General features: G+C 35.2%; 1 protein-coding gene across 1 annotated transcript; it reads left to right on the top strand.

The window, feature by feature from the left end:
- Positions 1 to 13,628: 13,628 nt before the first annotated feature.
- LOC145000531 (putative methyltransferase PMT10) lies at positions 13,629 to 16,687 on the top strand. The gene is made up of 9 exons (XM_078959769.1): positions 13,629 to 14,410; positions 14,489 to 14,638; positions 14,716 to 14,986; positions 15,080 to 15,190; positions 15,274 to 15,433; positions 15,491 to 15,748; positions 15,849 to 15,971; positions 16,051 to 16,128; positions 16,234 to 16,687. Exons 1-9 carry the CDS (start codon positions 13,769 to 13,771, stop codon positions 16,433 to 16,435), a joined length of 1,995 nt encoding a protein of 664 aa, XP_078815895.1. The 5' UTR covers positions 13,629 to 13,768; the 3' UTR covers positions 16,436 to 16,687.
- The last annotated feature ends 7,347 nt before the right edge of the window (positions 16,688 to 24,034 follow it).

Raw genomic sequence — 24,034 nt, 5'->3', positions numbered from 1 at the left:
CTTGGGAAGAAGGGTATTATGTGGGAGGTCTGCAGATAGGGTCCCACATGATGCTTATTCAACATTGTCAGGATTCGGTGGTTTTAGTAACTGTTGTAGATTGGCGGATGAAGGGGCTAAAGGAAGTAACTCATTATTGAGATATTAGTTAGGCCATATATCCTTTGGCTTCAAGGTTGAGTGGGAGATTATTCAAGTATTAGAGACTGTCAGGTTCACTAGTATTCAGGAAGTGTTCATCCAGCTCTTAAGAAGTGTGTGATCATTAGGATTGGCTAGCAACGAAGCACTAGTTGGGAAGAGATGATTGTCATCGGATTGATCATTGGAAAGTGAGAAGGATCGGGAATTCTCCAAATTATCATGTATTGTGAACACTTAGGTGTTGTTTGACTTTCTGAAGCAAAAATTCATGAAGTCTACGGACCACCTCTACAACCCTCTGCAGTAGAAGAGGTGGACCAAACGGCTGCAGGCTATAATAAGAAGCGTGTTTGTTTTTTTAACATCTGCATACTGCTGCAGATATTAAAAAATTAAAATAAACTAATTTTATAAACCGAAAATAGCTTTTTAATACGTAAAATTTAATAATGTATAACATTTCGGTAGAAATTAATGATATTTCAGTAAAAAAAGAATGATATTTCAACAAAAAATAAAGATATTTTCAGTAAAAAATAATAATATTTCATCAAGAAATTATCATTATTGAATATAAAAAAATGAAAAATAAATTCAATAAGAATAAACGAAAAAAAAGGGAAAAAATGTGAAATAAAATTTTAATAACATATAATCAAAATTTCAGCAATAAAAAAAGAAGAAGAAGAGGTTGGAAGAGGCAGTACAAGTGTTGCGCCAAACAGAGCACGCACAGAGGTTTTTGACTCAGAAGACTTCTAAAAAACAAAAAACTGCGAGATGAAAAGTGTTGCGCGTGTGCTGCGCCGCGCAACAGTAAGAGGTTTGAAGAGGTTTTTTCCAAAAAACAAACAGCACCTTAGTCGAATCTAATTGGGGGAGAATCGTCTCGTGATAAAAAAGCAGGAGCAGTGTTGAAAATGGGATAAGTCTCGCATCGTTTTCAGGAAGGAGGATAACCCAAGTGGCTGTTTGGTTTGAGGGTTGTGTGAGTTGGGAGTTCGGTAAAATATCCCAGCATGTGTATCACGTCTTCTTGGTGCTTGATAGCAGAATTCGGGGAACCAGGTTGGAGTTCTAGTCATGAATTAAGTTCAGTTTGAATATTCGGTTGAGGGGGTGCTCAACTCTGAGAGTTTTTGGATTAATAGATTGAGGGTTTGTTTGGCTGCTAGGGCTCGATAATAGTTTCTTCACGGTTGTGCGGGTTATTTAGCGTATGTGGTAGACACGCGGGTCAGGGAACAGACCACAGATTTCCGAGAGGGTGGACAATCGACATGAGGCCTAGGGTTAGGCTGGGAGTTAGAGTCCACGGAATGGATCAAGAGTTCGGAACCCCAATTGGGTGGGAAAAGTCATGTTAAAGACTTTGTATGTGTTTGAAGATCTATGTGCGGGTATTGAGTATGTTGCTATGCTATAGCAATCAGTAGGTTTGTCCCCAAGTATTGAACACGCTGATGGAGTATGATGAAGACATTGTGTGGGTTTTGTTAGTTATATGATCAGGTTCTGAGAATATATGTGTTATGGGGGTAGCAACTTGTTCTACAATTGGATAGTGTGGGGTGAGGTTTCGGTACTGTGATGCTTGTTGGTGTTGTGAAGGACATTATTTAGGCCTCTTGGGCAATGGATGAGGTGTGAATCTCCAGGACGGAGCATTAGGACAATTGAAGTGACAACAACAATATCGATAGGTTATCAGGAGCATTCCAGTTATGAGCTAAGGGACGGAGAGGGATACCAAACTCATGTTGGGGGCGCAGAGGCAATCCAAACCTATGTTGAGGACCATGTAAGGGTATTACATTCATTGGCTATGGGCATAGAGATTGTGTTGATTATGTATTTTATAGGAGCGCGTTCATGTTAGATCTTTCTCCTGATCGTCTCTTGCGACACATTATATGTGGGTAAGGATGAGGCGGTCCTACACTATGCAGTAGGCCAAGATACATGGTGTGGGCCGACTGAAATTCGTAGGCACGAGGGCTCAAGAGGAGCGGTAGGGTTGAGGTGGTATGCCAACAAACCCTGAGAGTTTCAAATCGATGGTTGAATTGATTTGACATGTTGGTATTCCAATCTAGGGTATTCCATCACGAGGATGACCGGACCCTATGATCAATTGGACTTGGCATATTGGTATTCCAACCCGAAGGGTGGTATAGGCTAGATATGAGTGTTGTACTGGTTGGTCGGTAGTGGTAGGTATGATGTTGGTGGTAATCGCTTGCGGAATTGTATTCTATAGAAGTGGTGGATGGCAAGGAACAACATGGTAAATTATTGTTGGTATTATGTGGACATCTTTCTCTGATGGTCCATTAGATGCATGTTGTGCTTGATCGGGCTGAGGTGGTCCTGATCTATGGAGTAGTCCAAGATATCTGGTGCGGGCCAACGACGAGTTGTAGGGGAAAGGATTCAGCGGAATATGACCCATGGTTCTATTTCAAGTAGGAACTTCAGGTTCCAAGGGCTGAATAGTCTGTTAGTAGTAATGGGAAGAGAGCTAGTGATGGATAGTATGAGTGGTCGGCCACGGAGTCAGACCGAATCCAGGTTTCCAAATTGCGGGTTTTAGGTGGTGAAGGGTTGTGTGTCACATGGGATTGTGGAATCGTCTTCTCTGGAATAAGTGTTTGTGTTCATTAGTGGATTGATTATGTGTGATATTTTGGGAGCTAAAGGATGCTTTATCCTGTCAGCACCAAGGATTCTCAATTGTATCGAAGCATCGTGAGAGGTTACGAGGTAGTTGGCCGTAGCATATTTCCAGGAGGAAGTCTAATTTAAGTGGGGAAGAGTTGTAACACCCCATTTTGAAAAGCACTTTATGTTGGTCTCGGAGGCCCGTGGTATGAGCGATTCGGTCTTTTAGGGTCCAGGATTTATTCGGAAGGTTTAAGGCTTGGGTGTGTGGTCAGAAGCGTAGGGCTTCTCGCCACCTTTTCATGGATATAATCTTGTCGGAAACGGACTTAAATGGAAGAAGTTTTAGCACTTTTAAAGCATTTAGCATAAATGGTCCCTAATGGAAATGTTTGGCAAGCAAGTCCCATGCATGCAAGGGAAGCATGCACGTGTCCGGTTGGGTATGCCCATCGTAATCTGGTGTACACCCAACGTAATGTAGTAAATGATCACGAGTATGGGGAGGAGTACGCCCAACGTACCCCAAAGACCCTAAACCTTAATTTTTAAAGCATTACGCTATATAAAAAACATAACACCCCAATTATCAGCCTCCCTCTCATCTTCATACAACCACCACGAAACCCTAACCCTCCCTTGAGTGTTCTTGGAGCTTTGGAGGTCATTAGAGAGCATTTTTGTGATTGTGAAGCCATTTCCAAGCAAGTGAAGAGTATAGCAAGGTGGTAGATCAAAGGGGAAGCAGTAGATCCGAGTTTAGGGTTCCATTTCAGATCACTTGGAGGTATAAAGCTATAAACTTTATATAAGAGTGCTTAGATCTAGTGTGATTTAGTTTTGAAGTCATTTTGGTCCAAAGGTTGAAGTTTTTTAGACCAAATTAGACTTCTAGGCTAAGGGTTTCCACCCTTAGTGCTAAATGACTTCCTATAACAGAAAGTTGTCATCCTCGTGGTCTTAATGGCTTCATGCAAGAGTTAAAGACCACTTTCATGGAAGTAGAATATCATTTTTGGAGTTTGGACTTTTTTGGGGCATGAAAAGTCACCAGGTCAGTGACTTTATGGATTAAGACGTTGGAAAAGACTTGGATCTGAGATTGTAGCTTCTGAATCTGAGTATTAAGCACTAAATGGGAAAATGACTAAACAGGGGAGTACGCTGAGCGTACAAGCAGGTACGACCAGCATATGCACCATTTGGCTAGTACGCTTAGCGTACATAGGAGTACGCCCAACGTACTCATCAGTTATGGGCCTTATGGATTTTGGGCCTCAGGTAAGGCCCATAAGAGGGATTGGGCCCAATTTAGAAATTTGGGCCATTAGTGGGCTACTAGTAGGTTTGGGAAGCCCATCCAGTGTTGGCCTTTTTATATTATGATTTTGAGCCTTAGATATGGACCAAGTTGGACTAGGGGTAAAATGTTCATTTTACGTTAAGGAGGGTTATTGTTCTAGACTTATTGATATTTTGGTATTGATAGCTTTGGGAGTCGAGAGATCAACAGTTCGGGATTTTTTGTTGAGGCAGCGATTCGGGAGTTCGATTCTTCAGTTCAAATCGGTGGTGTGAGGTGAGTTATCCTCACTATATCAACAGGGTCTAAGGCACAAAGGTTGGCCCTTTATCTGATTTGTATCTGGGTATTTGCTTGATATGTTTATTGATCTGCTAGATTTGCATCCTGGTAGTTAGGATGGTATTATGTTTAGTGACTTGGTTTAGGTCATGTACTTTTGTAACAAGCTCGTGATTCCCCCACCAAGTTATTTTTTTATGACGAAGAACAAGGAAAAGAAAGAGAAACAGGTAACTTCACCAACTTTATCCAAACATGGAAGGCTCATGAAAATCCTGCATTGACAGGGCAACAAAGCTTGGGATGAAACTGAAATAAAATAGGAATACAACAATACTAGGTTTGACAAAGAGAGTAGCTCGAAAAAATGGTTCAATAATCTTGAATTGGGTTATAATGATGTAATTCTGGAGCTCTATAAGGGTGAGGCTATGGTAATAGCTTGGAAAAAATGTGATTTTTTTTGGTGCGGTTTTGTAACCACACCATTAAATAGATGTGTTTTTTGATGCCATATTTTTTGGTGTGGTTCAATACCCGCACCAAATAATCAATTTAATTGCACTATTAAATGTTTTTACTACTAGTGAATGTAAATTTTCAAGGTTTTATGTGAACATCAATATCTTGTGTTGTATTTCACACTTAACAATCAAACAATATGATAATTAATATTATAAACTAATATCAAACCGTTAGTAATATCAAAACCAAACGAATAGATAATTATTTGATTGTTCAAGCAAATAAACCAAAAAATATTATTGAAAATTAAGTATCGAATCGTTGCAATATTAAATATGATTATTATTAAAGAAATTCAATCCTTTAAAGGTTTTTCGGGTACTCTATATGTGACATCCCGAAATTTAGGTTTAAAACTATAGACAATCAATTCACCGCTAACCTCTTTATAATCTGACATATTGAGCTTTAATGCATATTTTGGAAAATAAATAGTGTCATTACAATTAAAATAAGATATGAGATGTTATGTTACTTTCAATTGTGAAAAATCTCAAACGAATCATACAACACAAACTGTAACGTAGTTAATACATCTAAAAAACTGAAATTTCATATTAAGTAGTTGAGAGCAAAACAAACACTTTAGTCTCGTAGTACGAGTTCACTTGAATCCGAAAATATAAAGAATATCTACAACGTATCTTGTATGCAAAAGATACGACCGTTATAAGAAAACAAACCAATATAATACTAATTTTCTTTAAACTTCATAAACCGTTTCGATCCATTGAGCCAAGAACATTTTGCACTCAGACTATGGTCTATTATTTGATTCTATACATGGAATTTTTTTAGCAAAAATATTTGTAAAAGTCAAAAAATCGAACGAATCGGGCCAATTAAACGTGATTTCATGGAGTAATTCGTTCGGGTTTCTGAAATCAGTGCATTAGACTCTATAATTCCCCACTTTCAAAAAAATATTAGACGTCGGGATCTTGACATGTAAAACTAGAAAGGTTTTGAGTACTTTTGAGAAATAATGACATCATCATGTACATACAAGAAAGAGTAGAAATCAACCATGGACTTCCTTCCCCAACCTATGTGCACCACCACCCTCTTTCACCACCTTACCTATTTTGTGTGTACTCTTACTCCATAGTACAAGCATGGTTGTGTTGGTGTGTTTGACTAGATTAGAAAGGATGGTGCATGGATTGCATTAGAGTCTTGTTACACTATAAATAGAGCCTTGGTCTTGCTTATTTTAACACACAAATCAGCCACAATAATCTCAATCACTCCCTCCCTTGCTCTCCTTCTCACTCTCAGTCTAAACACCCACCGGAGGTAGGTATTGACCATCGTAAACCACCACAGCCGATCACCCCTTTTTATTTTCTTGTTTTTCCAACCAGCCATCATCCAAATCCCCTCCACCATTGTTCGTTGTTGCTTTTGTTTCCTCTTCCCTTCATCGTTCACCGTCGGACAGAATTGAAAGCAGGAGCATCAAAGCTGCTGGAGCAGCCCACTGCCATGTTGTTGTCATCGTTCAATCTTCCCTCGATCACCAACATTTCCCACCTCATGCTCCATTTCCTTTTTGTGGTGTTTTCCAAGTTCAATGTCCAAATTTTAATTATTATTTAGTGGGATATTTCCATGTTCAAACTCGGGTTAAAAGATTGTCGTTGTGTTGTGTCATCTCGCAGTGCTTCCCGAACCCGATCACATCAACAAGTCTAAACCACATTCATGCATCAAGGGAGAGTGTTTACGACCCCATTTTAACTCTTATATATACTTCAGGTGAAAATACATGTGCAAAATCATATTTTGTTTATGATAAACTCTTACAAACTCATACCTAGTTTATAAATGTTATTTCGTCAAGTAGCATGTTATTTACAAATAAACTAGTCACAAACTTGATATATGATATATTATAGCTGTTTTATATAGGTACAACTAATAAAATTAATGTATCATCCTACTACAAAAAATGCTATGATTTTATGTGGAAAAAGAATGTTATAAATCTTATGTCATAAAAGGTTGCCACCTTTGTAGTATTTCAAAACCCATTTCAGGCATGCATATATATATATATATATATATATATATATATATATATATATATATATATATATATAAGTTATAAACTTTATAACTTAAATTTATACATGTACTTGTGTACACTACCATGAGATTTACCACTTATTTAAGCGAGTATCACACACTTTTACATATATACTCACTCGACCTTTATAGAAAAACTTTATCCTTTTACATTAGTTAATGGCTTTTATAGTGAGACACAATTCATTATCTAAGTATAAACACTTAGTATAGGGGTGACAATTGATGACATGACACGACAAAAATACATGACTTGAAACGAAATTGGGACGAAACTGAAATTCAAATTCATGTTCGCGTCGTTTTCGTGTCAGGTGTAAAAAACATAATGTTGTGTCGTATTTGCGTTCAAAATTCGATATGAAATTGACACAATTTAGCATTTGTATGTCGTGTTTTTTGTGTTTCCCGTGTTTGTATTGTTATATATGATTAAGTATTAATTAAATAAACAAAATTTATTTTAACTTTTCTTTATCGTGTTGTGTCGTGTTTGTCGTTTTTTAATTGGTTCGTTTTCGTGTTATTTAAAAAAAACACGGCATTGTGTTACTTAAAACCTTGTTGTGGCGTGTCGTGTTAGACAAAAACATGACACGATGGCCCGATTTGCCACCCCTAACTTAGTATATCCACACAACTATAACCATTAATCCTCATAGCGAGATACATACATATAGATCTTTATGGGTTGACACCCCACCTGCGGTTGCTAACTACAACCTCGACGGATCAATCGAAGCGGGTGATAAGTATCTTAAGTCTTTATCCACGACATCCAATGAAGCATCGTAAGGGGTTATATCTAGTTACAATGTTTAGTTAAAGGACTCACTATAAACATTAACTGTATCTCTCTCTCGCTCTCTCTCTCCCGCTCTCTCTCTCTCTCTCTCTTCCCCCCTCTCTCTTTCTCTCTAGAAACCACATATTCAATTTCTCTCATTACAAAACATTTTAAGCATGGTTTTACCTACAAAAGCAATACTTTTTGGTCATTATAAAAGTATCTTTATGCACTAGTAGAAAATTTGTAACTCTCGCCAACATTGTGTTGACCCTCAAAATTACATGTATTCTCAAAAGATCACTAATCAAGTTTTCAGACGAAAGAATAGTTATGGATTACATGCGACCTAGTTAGCTAGTTTTTGTTATATCTGCCTACATGTTTAAGATAATTCATGTACTCTATTATTATCTGTAAGAACCTTATATTCAAACTTCAAGCTGGAATACAACTTTTGTTTTGCTTATCGCTGTACTTATACTATATATTTAATTGCTTACAATCCATGAACTAAGTTGCACAGCCCGACATGTTCCCCTCGATGTCGTCGAAGTCATCAAGGAGGTTAAGGCTAAAACCCACATCCGATTCGAAAGTTCTTGGCCTTTTATTGGAGTCAGTGGTCGATTCCTAATGCACCATCTTCGTATTAAGGGTCCATTTTGGATCCTTACGACAAACATCCCATGTTTTTGGTGGTTGAATGGTTTAACATTGTTGGTAACTTTTTATTGGTAACATGCATTTGATAAAATATTGAAATCATTGCTACCACTTTTGTGCATATTTTAAATATTTTCAAATATGTCATTAAATTTTGTGCAAGTCGCTCGTATGTCACGTTATTTTCCATTGACCGCGTCGTACATCCGATCTGTTTGACTTCCTAATTGTGCGTGAAGTGGTTTAAAACATGATTCCAAAAATTTGACCGGATTACGCGTTGTCGGTTTGCGCATCTTGTGATATGAAAATCCAAGCTTTTGATAAAGCTTCATCCTCGTCTTTGCACCAAGCCATAACTCTTTTTTGTACTTTTTTCCTTTTTGTTGCCTTCTTCTAGCTAGATGGTGGTTGTGTTTCTTGGACCATTTCGTAGTCGTCATTATCGAGGTTTATAGGTTGGGATTTAGAAAATGGGAGTTGGGATGGTTGTGTTTGAAATTGTTGAGGTTGAGAATGTTGTTGTTGAAAATAGGGATGTTAATGGAGACAAACGAGACGGGGGTTGCATCCCCCCTCCAGCCCCGAAATTCGTCCATCCTCCCGCCCCCAACCACAAAATCTCTAGCCTCCCCACCCATAAATTCCTAGATTATCCCCCGCTCCCGCTCCCTTTTCCCCGTCCCCGATTGATTTTGGCTAAAAGAAACTATTTTTTGCGCAAAAAAATAGTATTTTATAGCATAATTTTAAATGTTAAAAACAAAAATGCGATGGCATCTCAAAAAATTTATACTAACAACTTAAAAACATGATTGGTTGTTGAACTTTGCAGCTCAAAATCATGTTATAGTTTATTATATTTATATAATTAATATATATAATATATTAACGGACCCCCATGGGGATTCAGGACGAGACTGTCCACCCTCATCCTCTTCCCCGAAATTAAAACGGGGGTTACCCATGCCCCCACCCCCGATTTTTTTAAATAAATACCCCATCCCATCCATATGGGATCAGAGTCACACAGGTTTGGGGTCTCATAGGACTTTTTTACGTTCATAGTTAAAAATATTGGAATCAAGGTTGATTGAATTGTTATGATCATTGTTGTTGGTAGTAGTTTTATGGTATGGAAGGTTGGTGAATCGTTGGATTGGGGATGTTAACAATTACATGTAATATAGATCATTTGGAGTGTTTGGGGGTGGTTGGGGTGTTTGAAGTGGGTGGAGTACTTTAATTTGGATCTAAAAAATATAAAGATGTGTGTTTTGTAGTGTGAAATATGTATAAAATGGTTGATATTTATAGTTTGAAGATGTATAGCTTAAATTTGAAAATTCAATATTTTTTTAAGCATAAACATATACATATTCAACATTCAATGGTGCATTTTTTGACCGTTTAGAAAGGTGTTCGCTCATTGGTCGTCTTCACACGTAGAGGGGATCACGTCACAACACATCCACCTTCTTTGGGGGCGGTGTTCACGCGTGGATAAAGGTGGCACATCGGATATCATGCACGCTTTCCTCTCCCATGCTAGACAGTCGTACCATATACGATGGTCTGACATTTTTGGATAATTATAAGAGGTTAAAAACAAATTTTATGAAATGGAGGTGTATCTCCTAATATACATGAGCGACATATGGTTTTGATGTTAGAATGGTTTTGTGGGTATAATGGTAATTTCTAACTTTTCTCGTTAGCAAGGAATTGATTCCATCTTTTTGTCGAAGGAAAGTATTTCACCTCCTATAACGAATGTTTTTTCATTTAGGATTTCTTTTCCTTCTTTAAAGTTGAACCAAACGCAAAAATTTGAAGGTGTTAGAATCATTTTCCCTCAAATTCAATTCCAATCCTTCCAAAGGGCCTTAGAGTCCATAGATTATTGGGCCGGCAAAGACTATGCGACCTATCTCAAATGGATATTCAAGCTTACTTTTGCGGGGTTGATATTTTAAGATAGGGATAATGACTTAAAAGGGTTATATATTTTTTGATTTGTACATATTTGGTCACTGAGTTTTTTTTCTTCCATATTTATCCCTTCAACTTGTTAAACTGTACACATTCATTCATTATGACCAGTTACTCCAAGTTATCCGGAAAAAATGACTTAATAGGCAGTGGCGGAGCTTCAATATTTTATTTGGTGGGGCCGAAAACATAATTTGTATAAAAATTGGTGAACAGGGGAGGTGTAATCAAAATTTTATATTTTTGGACTAAATATGTATAAAATTAAAGCATAGGGACTATTAATGCCAAAAAAATCAGGGGGGGCCACAACCCCTCCTAGCCCTTGAAAAGATCCGCCCATGTTAATAGGGTAATATATTTTTCATTTTGTACACATTTAGTCCTTAATATTTTTATACATATTTAGTCCTTCATATTTTTTTGTTTCAAAATAAATCATTTTTGTTTTTGTACTTATTCAGTACTTATGAATGATTTCTTTAGTTTTTTCTCACAACATCTTATGTGGGACAATCATTGATGAAGTGTGTGCGGTTGTTGATGTTTATGTGTAACGTCTCATTTTCACAAACAAAAATTTTCATTTTTAAATAAGGCAAAAGTCCCTAATTATAAATCTATTATTAAGAAAAAAACGTTTATTCCAAAATACATTTATCGAAAATCAGAGTAATATAAGAAGCACGAAATCTGTTGATGAGTATATATAGTCATGTCTTTGTCTTCCCACGATCAATGATATAATCTAAAAACATAAACAATTCAGTAAGCACAAAGTTTAGTGAGTTTCCCTCAAAATATCTGATACAACAAACGTATTATCATGCATAACGGGCCCATACTCATCAGATTGGAATACCTTGGCCCAATCAGTCATCAGACTGGAATGCCAACATGCAACATGTCCAATCAGTCATCGGATTGGAATACCCAGGGTTTGTCGGCATGTTGCCTTAACCTAACTGCTCTTCTCGAGCCTCTATGCCTACGGCTTACAGCCGGCTCGCACCAGGTATCTTAACCTACAACATATATCAAGACCACCTTAACCTATCCCACCACCATATGGCTATCTGTAAGAGTTAAAGTATGTTGTAATTAGTCGAAGTCTGTCAAATACCCTTCGTACGTTTTGTAATGAATTTACTAAGGTGCTTTTATACGAAGCTTAGTGTCAATGCCTTAGTATTTTTTGTACGCTTTCTGTTTCCTATAAATAGGGACATTTACTAGAGTTAGATAAGAGTTGTTTTACAGAAATCTGTCTTTGTACTCTGTAAACATTCGGAAGCGTAATAGAGCTGAAAACAAGATCATATTTACATCCGTTGTTCAATCTCGCATTCATACATACTCTGATTTGTTACTTACTCGATTCATTGATTCATCAATTGGTATCAGAGCAGGAATCATATTCCTTGATCTGATTTTCACATTATTCAAAAAGTTTTGATCGATTTATTGGTTCAAAAGTTTCCGCACTTTTTGAAAGCGAAAAATTCTCTTAGATTTGAGGTTGTGATTTGATTCTGCATCAGAATTGTTGAATCGGGTGTTCTTTTTTTCATTTCTGAGTGATTCAGGTAGCTTATTATCAAATTTTCAATTCTCATTAAAAATTTTCTTCCATACAACAATGGCGAGCTTCAATCTCAATTCGATGACCTCGTTTTCTCATTTATTAGGATCATTGACCAAAATTCCAATGCTAATTCCTGAATACTATGATCAGTGGGCTAATTGTATGAAGGATTATCTGAATGGTCTTGATGAAAAATTGTGGTCGTGTATCTCTGAAAATGTCAATCCTCCGGCGAATGTTCAACCAAGTGGATCATCTTCTGGAAGTTCTGTTGTTGAATATCAATATGGTCGTCTGAAGAAACTTGAGAATAGGTGTATAAGAGAATTACGAGGAGCTTTACCTCCAGTTGTGTACAATTACGTAAGGAGTTGTACAACTGCTAAAAAGATCTGGAACAATCTGAAAGATAAGTTTCAAGGAAGCGAGAAGACGAAAATTAATTCAGTCAAATAGTGTTTGGTTGAGCTTAAAGATTTCAGACAAAAAGAAGGTGAAACAATTGAAGCATACTATGATCGTCTGAACGAGTTAATCTATCGCTGCAATCGCTATGGTATCACCAGGACTTTAATGGAATTCAATCTCATTTTTGTAATTGGTCTTCGAAAACGTAAGATGTCGTGAAAAAAACTAAAGAAATCATTCATAAGTACTGAATGAGTACAAAAACAAAAATGACTTATTTTGCAACAAAAAAATATTAAGGACTAAATGTGTACAAAAATATTAAGGACTAAATGTGTACAAAGTGAGAAATATATTACCCTATCAAGTCAATTTTATCGGCTAACCTACAGTTTAACAAGTTGAAAGGGTAAATGTGGACGAATAAAAAAATCAGTGACTAAATGTGTACAAATCAAAAAATATATTACCTTTTTAAGTTATTATCCGAAGCTGTATATTCAAAGTTTATTTTTTGCCATGTTGATCTTCTAGGATATTGTTGCTTTTTTTAATATGTTTTAGGAGTTATTAATTTTAGTAAATGACTTGATTTCAGATAAGGACTTATCTCGCCAATATTATACGATTAATATCATTTGATTTTTTTTTCTAGATATATATAGGATGTGGTTTTTTTAAGATCTAATTTGGATATCAAGTTCCATATGCTAGAACTCGTGGAGATGTTACCGACAATCTAATACCACAATTATCCATTTTTTTTTTGCCCCCTTCAGTTTTGTTTCAACTTAAATATTCCAAGTATTCAATTCTTTGTAAAACTTAATCAATTTAGAAGTTCGAAACTCTAACTTGTAAAACTTAGTCAATGTTTATATGTTTTTCTCTGAAAATATTTCAAACCTATATAATAATTTCTTAATTGGGGCAATTATAAATTGATACTTATTTTATACTATTATTAAAATAATTGATCAAAGATAATATCGTCATTTTTAACAATATCTATTAAACAAATCATGTGCAAACAGCCGAACAGGACCATACATGAAAATCCATGAAGATAATGTGCAAAAGATAGACTCGGAACATTATGAACCATAAACGGAAGTTTACTGAATATCAGGGACTTTGAATGGAAACTTACTGAATAAGATGGATTATAAATGTAAAGTATCTAAATCATTAGGATATCATTTGTCATCTGACAGCTTCTTTTTACTCATATTCCCAAATTTAACTACGTAGCGTCACCGGTACGGACAATCGACATCTCTCACTGACAGAGAGTGGCCGTCACTCCAACGGACCACCGCTCGCCGCCATGAGAGCCGCAACAAGCGTCCCTTCACCGGATCACATCACAAACCCCAACACATTCATAAAAATTATAGTCCTGTCGTTCCTCTCCTTATCCCTCTTCTTCGCCGTCAAACACTTTTCCTCCGACACTACCTACTCTCATGAATTCTCTCTACCATTCTCCTCCACCATCAACACTACCACAGCCGTCCACGCCGATGTCAATTCCACTGCCAACAGTTCCACCACTTATTTGCCCTCACCGCCAAACGCGGTCTCTCCGCAACCGCCGCGTCTGCAGCCCGAGGATGTTATTGAGAGGACGGGAATTGTGGACGAGAACGGCGCGATGACGGTTGACTTCGTGATAGGGGATTACGACTCGAGTTTACTTGAGAGTAAGGTTAACGAAAGTTTGGTGGAGAGTGTAGTAGAAAGCGATCAGAATTGGGAAAAAATTGAGAAATTTAGGGTTTGTGATCAGAGTAAAAGAGAGTATATACCTTGTTTGGATAATGTAGATGTGATTTCTAGGTTAAATTCAACTGAAAAGGGAGAGAAGTATGAAAGACATTGCCCACCAAAAGGAAACGAATTGGATTGTCTGGTGCCCAATCCCAAAGGGTACAAAGACCACATTCCATGGCCAAAAAGTCGAGATCAGGTATGCTGATTTACATTTCTTTACCTAATGCTTGTTCTTTTTTGCTTGTTTTAGTTTCTTACGCTCAACTCAAAATAGGTATGGTATGATAATGTACCTCATACACGTCTGGTTGAAGATAAAGGAGGACAAAACTGGATATCAAGAAACAAAGACAAGTTCATATTTCCAGGAGGTGGAACACAGTTCATACATGGCGCAAATCAGTACTTGGATCAAATCTCCAAGGTTTTCTATCTTCAATTACTGTAGATTATAAATTAAGTATCCATCCCTTTGATTCCATCTTTCTACCAAATGTACAGATGGTTCCTGATATAGCATTTGGTCAACATGTTCGAGTTGCATTGGATGTTGGTTGTGGTGTAGCAAGCTTTGGTGCTTTTTTACTGGATCGAAATGTGACTACTCTATCTATAGCACCAAAAGATGTTCATGAGAACCAGATTCAATTTGCCCTAGAGCGTGGTGTTCCTGCCATGGTGGCAGTATTTGCAACACACAGATTGTTATATCCAAGTCAAGCATTTGACTTAATACACTGTTCAAGATGTAGAATAAACTGGACTCGTGATGGTATTCCCCTTTCAATTGTGTTTAGGTTTTTCTTAGTATTTAGTATTTACTGATATTAATTGTCTCTTTACCTTTTGTTGGTTTCTGTTTAAGATGGAATTTTGCTTCTGGAGGTGAACAGGATGCTAAGGGCAGGAGGATACTTTGTCTGGGCAGCACAGCCTGTTTATAAACATGAAGATAAGCTTCAAGAACAATGGAAAGGTGACATGACAATATGACATCTCTTTTTACAAAATTCAATAACATATATATGTTATATGAATAATGTAGTAAATAAAATACAGAAATGGAGGATCTTACTGGACGCATATGTTGGGAACTGATAGCAAAAGAAGGATATATCGCCACATGGCGCAAGCCTCTCAACAACACCTGTTACTTTACACGTAATCAAAACACACAACCTCCAATATGTGAAGAAAAAGATGATCCAGATAATGTTTGGTAAGTCATTGTTTTATCATCATCATCATCATCATTTTACAATGTTGTATCATGTAGGTATGTCCCACTGAAGGCATGCATAAGTAAATTACCAGAAAATGGTTATGGAGGTAATGTTACAGAGTGGCCAGCACGCCTTCATCATCCACCAGAGAGGCTTCAAAGTATAAAAATGGATGCTTTTGTATCCAGGAAAGATATATACAAAGCAGAGTATAAATATTGGAAAGAAATAACATTAAGTTATGTTAATGTTTTTCGTTGGAGGACATTGAATGTACGAAATGTGATGGATATGAGGGCAAGATATGGAGGGTATTAATTAATTATTAAATATTCAATCTATTTCTTTTTCTGATATATGTTATTATAAGCATGTTGATGTTGTGTATGATATGATATGATATGCTGACAGATTTGCAGCAGCATTACATGATCATGGGGTTGATTGTTGGGTTATGAATGTTGTTCCTGTTAGTGATACCAATACTTTGCCTGTTATCTATGATCGTGGACTTGTAGGGGTTGTGCATGACTGGTATGTAAGAAATAGCAACCTACTTTCATTTATTTTTATTTTTATTTTTTATTAATTAAATTTTTTATTTTTTGGTAAGGTGTGAGGCATTTGACACATACCCTAGAACATACGACATATTGAATGCTGCTGGGCTCTTCTCCATAGAGCAAAAAAGGTAAAATTTGTAAAATGTTAGGACTTGATGGATAATATAAAAGTATTTAATGATAAGTAACGAAAAGGGTTTTTGTTTTGTACTTTTGTTTTGATTGAAAAGCAGGTGTAGTATGTCTAGCATAATGCTTGAGATGGATCGAATCTTAAGGCCAAATGGGCATGTGTATATTCGTGATGTTAATTCTGTGATTTATAAACTTGAAGAAATAGCAAAGGCGATGGGATGGATGACACATGTGTTTGACAATGGTGAGGGTCCCAATGCTGGGGTCAAGCTTTTGACATGTGAAAAACGCCTTCTATAACACAAACAGACACTTCTCTCGTATTCATATTCCTTAAAAGTATATACCAGATAGCTGCTGCAACAGTTATAGCCTTAAACCTTAAGTTGATCGTTGGAAAATTCGAGTAGGAAGTTTGTTGATGAAGGAAAAAATAATTCTAATAAATAGGTAGATTTACTTGTATTCTTTATATGGATAAACGTTGAATTGAATATATTAATTGATTGTAAAATTAAAAAGATAAGACAAACGGGTGTTGGAATGGTAAAAGATGAGTCATGAGTCCAATCCATTTTGGCATTTACTAAAACTTTTATGTATAATTTATTATATAAACAAGGCTCAAAAGTCGAAACAAACTTTCAACTCCCAAAGCTAAATAATGAGAAAAAGGTTTCAACATGATGTGGATTATTCAATTAATTTTACTTTATAGATGATTGATTTTTATTTCTTGTTGTCTGTTACAATATTTTTATTATTATTTGAATAACTTTTCAGTTCCTTTTTGGCTTTCTTTTAACCAATCTAACACAACTTTTTATTATATATTAGAAAAAAAAAAAAAAAAAAAACTTCATTTTATGAATTTTTATTTTGAATGTTATTAAAAAAATGTGACATTCGTATATGTGATAGAAACAAAATAGAAAGATATAAAAGTCGAATCAAATTTTTTTCAAGTGGATTAATAAAAAAATATAAATTATAATAACACCATTTATCACAATTAAATTGACGGAAATTATTCTTGGTGGGCGTAAATCATCATTTCCATATATATGGAGAGACGACTCATAGTGAGTTAGCCCATCTTGAACTCCTGTCCAAATAACCATATGTTTTGGTTTAATTAAGTTTTTCTCATTAACATTATTTATATAATTAAGATATTGCCTAACCTAAACACATGCATATAAAAGCAAAAAACATGAAAAGAAAAAAAGAAGACAATAAGATGGCTTAGTAAATCAATTACAAATTTCATAAAGCCTCATCAGTTTGCTTCTTATAAGTATCTCTCAAATATGTTTGGAGTGACCCTGAATTCGACACTGATATACAAGCCAAGTGAGACGGTTTTTGAGGTGTTGGTTTTCAAGTCTTAGCCGGTTCAGCTCTTCTCTTAGTTCCTCTAAATGCCTCATCTTTCGTTGCCTGGATCGCCTGGCTAATTCACGGTTGGAGACCATCCGTAAATTACGCCTTTCTTCATTGACATCATAACCAATGTTGGTTGACATGTCAGGAGGCTCTGACCGGGGGTGGGAAGGTATCCCATGGATTTCAGCCGTGGTTGTGTTATTGGTGAGTTGTGATTCGCTTGGGTCCAACTCACTTGACGACATAACGCATGCTAATTTCTAACTTTTAAGAGTTTTGAGTTTTGCTTTTGCGGAAGAAATGGAAGAATGGAAGGCGTTGGGTTGGAGCCAAGTATTTATTGACGATGCACCATGTGAAAGTGGGTTCCACCAAAAAGTATTTCAACACATCTATCTATGCCTTTTTTTTTTTTTTAAACTATTCTCCAAAAAACAGTGGACATCTTTGATTGATTTATTTGATTAATCGCTAACATGTTTTTATCATATGGTTAATAAATCATTCAACTATTTTTTTTTTAATTGCTAAAGAACAAAATCTTGATTACTAGTAAAAATACGTTTATGTTCCTTTAATCCTTTTGCCTTCAATTAAAAAAAAAAAAGATGGACTTTTTTAAGAAATACACGCGGACTATAAAAAGAAGCGAGTGTGATGTGAGTTGGCAAGGTGAAATCAATGCCAAAAATTAAGAGCTTAATAGCTAAGGAATCAACCTTAAAAGTAAAGCACATTTCACCTTACCCAAAAACCCAACGTCATATATCCACTTTGTAAATTCTGTACACATAATAAAAATAACAATAACAATAAATTTAATCAATCAAAAAATCAAAAAGCCGAGAAAGGTAGGCATACCGCATACATACAATCAATCAAAAAATGCCCTTTCCAAAAAAAAAAAAAAATCAAAGACAAAATGAAAAATGGCAACACGGGTTGGGTTGTCATATATCCACTCTGCTGACATCACCAACTTTGCAAGTTGAGGTATGCATTTTCTCAGCTCTTCATAAAACTAAAACATGTCACTGTCGTATGCTGCATTACCAATCTATAAATAAAAAACGTCAGTTTATTATTATTTACATATACAAATAAAATAAGCAAAGTAAAAATGAAAATCGCAACGTACTGCAAAACAAACAAATTTACGAGTGCGTTTGTCCCCATCAGAACACCTATATATATATATATATATATATATATATATATATATATATATATATATATATATATATATATATATATATATATATATATATATATATATATATATATATATATATAAGAATGAATAATTTAAAATGAATCATTTTAGATGGAATACAAAGTTATTATCTTGAAACCCAACAGATAGGAAAATAAATTTCCCATAAAAGAAAAGAAAAAAAAAAAGTAAAAGCTTACATAAAAGAGTAGATCCCTCCAATCCATCTCTTTAAGCATTAGAAGTTAAGCTTTTTCATCGACACATCATAAACACCATCTGTGAATCGTTGGATGGTTTTTACCTTGGTTCATCAATCACCGATAGTTCCTTTTTGTGCATATATAAGAGCAGGGGGTGACGGTTCAGTGAGAGAATAAAGAATCAAAACCCTCAAATCACCCCAGTTCTCCGAAGCGAGTGCTATTTAGCACCTAACAACTCCAAATGTATGAAACCCATAAGAAATCCACATGTAAGTAAACCTATAAACTTGTTGAAATCTTTTTTTTCTTGACCAATCAATTGTGATTCTCGCCTTCAATTTCTATAGATTCCTCGTTGATGAGTGTAAACCGAAATGAGAAGAATTATAGACATGGAGTGAAAAGAAGGAAAGGTACATAAAATATTTGTTGATGTTGTTAAAACGATCTTTTCGAGCGGGTATTAAACCACACTAATAAATATCACATCAAAATATACCTTTATTTAACGGTGTGGTTATAAAACCGCACCAAAAGATAACAAAACCGCACCAACAGGCAATGAACCGCACCAAAAAACAATAAGCATCTTTCTTCACTTTCTCGATCAGAGTAACATCATCATGAACAATCGAAATGTTCTCAGCTCCACTTCCGCCAATTGATACTCCAAACTTTTCTTTCAAGGACATCATAATCTTAACTTGTTCAATGATATGTATTGAGTTATGATATAAATCGATGACTAGTGGTTTGAGTTTTGATTCGTTTCAAATTAAAACAAAACTTACACTGTAAAGAGAATCAACACCAAGATCCACGTTTGTGCTCTAATCAATCGATAAGACCGGAGGGTATGGAAGGGATGTTTCCCTCACTTTTTGTGGGCCATACTACCATTTCCCACACTTTCATTTCCCTCACCTAAAACCCAAGTAATAAGTGGGAAGCTTCCCTTACTATTTTTTTTTTTTTAAATATATTTCATACATATATTATACTTATTTTGTAGGAAATTAAAAACCATGAATTTTGATATATTTTTTATATTTTTTAGTAGTTATATAATTTTATAAATATTAAAAAATATTTAAAAAACTACCCAATAGCATGAAGAGAGAGAGTGTAGCACCCCTCCCCCACCTCTTTCCTGCGGGTTGCTTCCCTCACCCAAGTGATGGTGTTCCAGTGTGAGGAAAACTTCTCTCTCCCCTTTCCTGCTATGGTAGCATCCGGGCTAACCGGTTAGCAATGGTGGCATGAACTATTTTGAGTGTCTCAGGTTGAGCCTGTAAAAGATAACAATGATTATTACTTTTGAGTAACATATGATAAACACACTCAAATAAATAAAATTTAAGTTTTGTTAGATGTTAATCTTACAATGAAGCATGAAATCGTGGTCTTCAAGCAGTGAGAAAGTGGTGATGATATTACGCTGCCTTTAAGATCATAAATCTTTGTCTGACCTGCAATAATAAAAAGATACAACACAAACAAGTTTTAGAACAGGTGGAATTCATAAAGATTTAAACTGAATAGCACATGGAAACATGTTACAAAGATCATAGATTCTAGACGTGAAGAAGAAGGTTTCTATTTGAGATGGAGGAATGTGGGAGAAGAAATAAGTGGGAGGGAAACAAAAACTTAAATGAAATAGATGGAAGGGATCTCTAAAAATTTAGAGGATCTTACGCCTAACGAAAAATTTGAATGAAATAATATATTTATTGGTGTGTAAAAACCACAAAATATATATATATATATATATATATATATATATATATATATATATATATATATATATATATATATATATATTAGTACGGTTTAGGAAAACCACATCAAAAAATGTATATATATATATATATATATATATATATATATATATATATATATATATATATATATATATTAGTACGGTTTAGGAAAACCACATCAAAAAATGCATTGATTATTAGTATGGTTTTGGAAAACGGCATAAAAAAAATACATTTGTTAGTGTAATTTCAAAAAACCGCATCAAAAAATACATTTATTAGTACGATTTTGGAAACTCGCATAAAAAATGCATTTATTATTAGTGTGTTTTGGAAAACAACATTAAAAAATACATTTATTAGTGCGATTTTGGAATACCGCATCAAAAAATGTGGTTGTTAGTATGGTTCCTTGATTTATTGATGTGAAAGTGTTTTAGTGGTACGGTTTTAAGCTATACCGTACCAACAAATAAACTTCATCGCACAAAAAAATACGTTTTGTACTAGTGTCTCGTCATATGTCGCTCAAAATCTTTACCAATCAAATAACATGCAGCACATTTATAAAAGAAATAAGGGAAAATGCCTTAAAAGACCAATTAAGTTTCAAAAACGTTCATATTACCCCAATTACGTTTTTGTTGTTCAAAAAAAACCAACGACCTTATGTTTTTTATTATAAATCCAAATAAAGTTACGAATATAAATAACATTTTTTAATGGTGACCGGCATGTTGCAGGTAAACGATGAGTTGGCATATGTGTTGTTGAGTTGGCATATGGTTGGCTACGTGGCATTTGTGTTAGATAGATATAGGGCATAATGGGGGATACGACTCCTTAATCAATCGACTTCTTCAATCGACTTCTTCAACATGGCTTCGGGGGATACGACTCCTTAATCAATCGACTTCTTCAATCGACTTCTTCAACATGGCTTCTTCGTCTCGATCCTCCAACTCATGGTCAAGATCAAAAATTTCCAAGTCAAAAAGCACAATTGATAAGGCACATCCTTGTGATTGTGGGTTTCCTTCTCGCATCTGGATATCAACAACAAAGGCAAATCCTGGTAAAAAATTTAGGGTTTGCCCTAACTCTTTGGTAAGTATATATCTAAAAGCTTGTTCTTGTTTGGGTCCCTTTTTGTTTTTCATGCTACAATATTGTTTGTTTATGTTATAATTGAAGATGAAGGATCCAAAGGATAAATGTGATTTCTGGGAATGGGTTGATGATGATGAAGAAATTATAACCAAGAACGAGAATAAGAAAGATGAAGAACATGATTTCAATACTGAAGTGAAGATTGCAATATTGGAACATGATTTCAGTGAGTATAAGATGAAGACTGATAAGGAATGTAAGAGTTTTAGAAAGGAATTGGATAAAATGAAATGTTTAGTGTTAATGTTTGTTGTTTTGTTTGTAGTGAAGTACATGATTTAGTGTTAAGTTTATTATGTAAGGAAAATGTACTTTGAAATTATCAGGATATGTATATTCAAAGTGGTTGCACTGTACTCATGTAAAATGGTTACGAAGTGGGAATGAAAAGAAGGTATTTGTGAAGACTGATACACATAGAAGGTGTTTATGAAGGCTAATAGTCCATAAAAGTAACATACTTTTTATTGATTGATAATAGGAAGGGCAAAATAGTCCATAAAACCTGTGCACTTTATCAAATGATAATAACAGGGACAAAATAGTCCATAAAACATGTGTTTGACATTATGCATGTAATTTGTGTTGTAAATGATTTTTAAACACAAGGGCAGTTTTATTGAAAACACACATAATAGCAACATACTTTTTATTGATTGAAAATAGCAAGGGCAAAATAGTCCATAATAAGATTACACTTTATCAAATGATAATATGAAGGGCAAAATAGTCCATAAAACCTGTGTTTGCCATTATGCATGTAATTTGTGTTGTAAATGGTTTTTAAACACAAGGGCAATTTTATTGACAAAATAGTCCCACAAAACAGTTTTTACCAATTTTAACATAGTTTTAACAAATAGGGGCAAAATGGTACATTGTTATAATATGCATAAAAGGTAATAAACTACATATGAAAGCATAATTAAACCACATAATCAAGCATGTGCACATGGCACTAAATGTTGGTAAATGTGCACAACACCAAAAGATAAGCCTAAGCATCAAAAAGACAAGCCTAAGCACAAAAAGATGTGCACTAAGCACCAAAAGATGTGCCATTTCAAAGTATCTGACATAATCCTAATAGAACACACTTATCCTAGTTTATAGTACTGGATGTTCAGTACTTTCCCCACTTCCATCTTTTGTTACCACCTTCTTCCTTAACTTCAGTTTCGTGATCCTCTCAGAAGGTAATCGCCTTTTGTTCGCAACAAAATGCTGAAAAAAAAACAGGTTGATGCTGATGGTGATGATTTTCTTGATGGTCAATCTCATCCTCTTGTTGTTCAATTTCATCCTCCTGGTGGTCTTCAATATCGCCTTCTTCAACAGCCTCTTCTTCACCAATTCCAACTTCACTAACCCCATCTTCATTGATCCTATCTTCATTGACCCCATCTTCACTAATCCCATCTTGACTAATCCCTTCTTCAACATCCCCTTCACTAATCCCTTCTTCAACATCCCCTTCACTAACAGTTGCTTTATTTGCTGCATTGTTAAAACAAAAATAATAATTATTATACAAATGTAGATGAATGAATAATCAAAATAAAAACGAACCTTCTTTGAGCAATGGACATCGCCTCTTGTTGTGTCCTTCTTGATGACAATTACTACATCTTGAGATGGACATACCTGTCTTGTTAATTTTATGCTTTCCTTCATTTTCTGTAGGACATTTCATTCTGTTTACTTTGGGCCTTCCTGGCATTCTCCTACGCCGAGGTGGTAATATGGGATCAAATAGAACATCAGGCCACATGCTAGCTCCATTTATTGGTTTGACTGGATACCTATAGCAACTTCCAAACATGCTTGTTTTAAACCATACGGCTACATAGTCCTCTGCATTTCCATTCAGGTATAATATAGCAGCAATGGCATGCACACAAGGGATACCACTGAGTTGCCAGGCTCTGCAGCCACAAGTTTTGCTTTCAAGGTGAACAGCATAAACTTCATGGGCTAATTTCACTTCATATTCTTCCTCGCCACTTGGAATAACATCCCAGTACCTGAAATCATATTAAGAAGGTAAGTTATTTCATATTAAATCACTTACAATTAAATAATATACCTTTGTTCTTCTTTCATCTTCTCAATCCTCTTTTTAATAGAGGGGCAGATTTCCATGTCCCACTTATGCCCCTTA

The sequence above is a fragment of the Lactuca saligna genome, chromosome 6 (assembly GCF_052625555.1).
Source record: "Lactuca saligna cultivar CGN05327 chromosome 6, ASM5262555v1, whole genome shotgun sequence".
Classification (NCBI taxonomy): domain Eukaryota; kingdom Viridiplantae; phylum Streptophyta; class Magnoliopsida; order Asterales; family Asteraceae; genus Lactuca; species Lactuca saligna.
The sequence above is the reverse complement of the archived record's forward strand: the minus strand, read 5'-3'. Positions and strand labels throughout refer to the sequence as shown.

What these genes read in the sequence shown, in the direction of transcription:
- LOC145000531 (XM_078959769.1), top strand. Translation starts at nt 13,769, where the DNA reads ATGAGAGCCGCAACAAGCGTCCCTTCACCGGATCACATCACAAACCCC. An exon ending in AATAAACTGGACTCGTGATG is followed by an intron (nt 14,987 to 15,079) that starts GTATTCCCCTTT and finishes TTTCTGTTTAAG; the next exon opens with ATGGAATTTTGCTTCTGGAG. An exon ending in GTAGGGGTTGTGCATGACTG is followed by an intron (nt 15,972 to 16,050) that starts GTATGTAAGAAA and finishes TTTTTTGGTAAG; the next exon opens with GTGTGAGGCATTTGACACAT.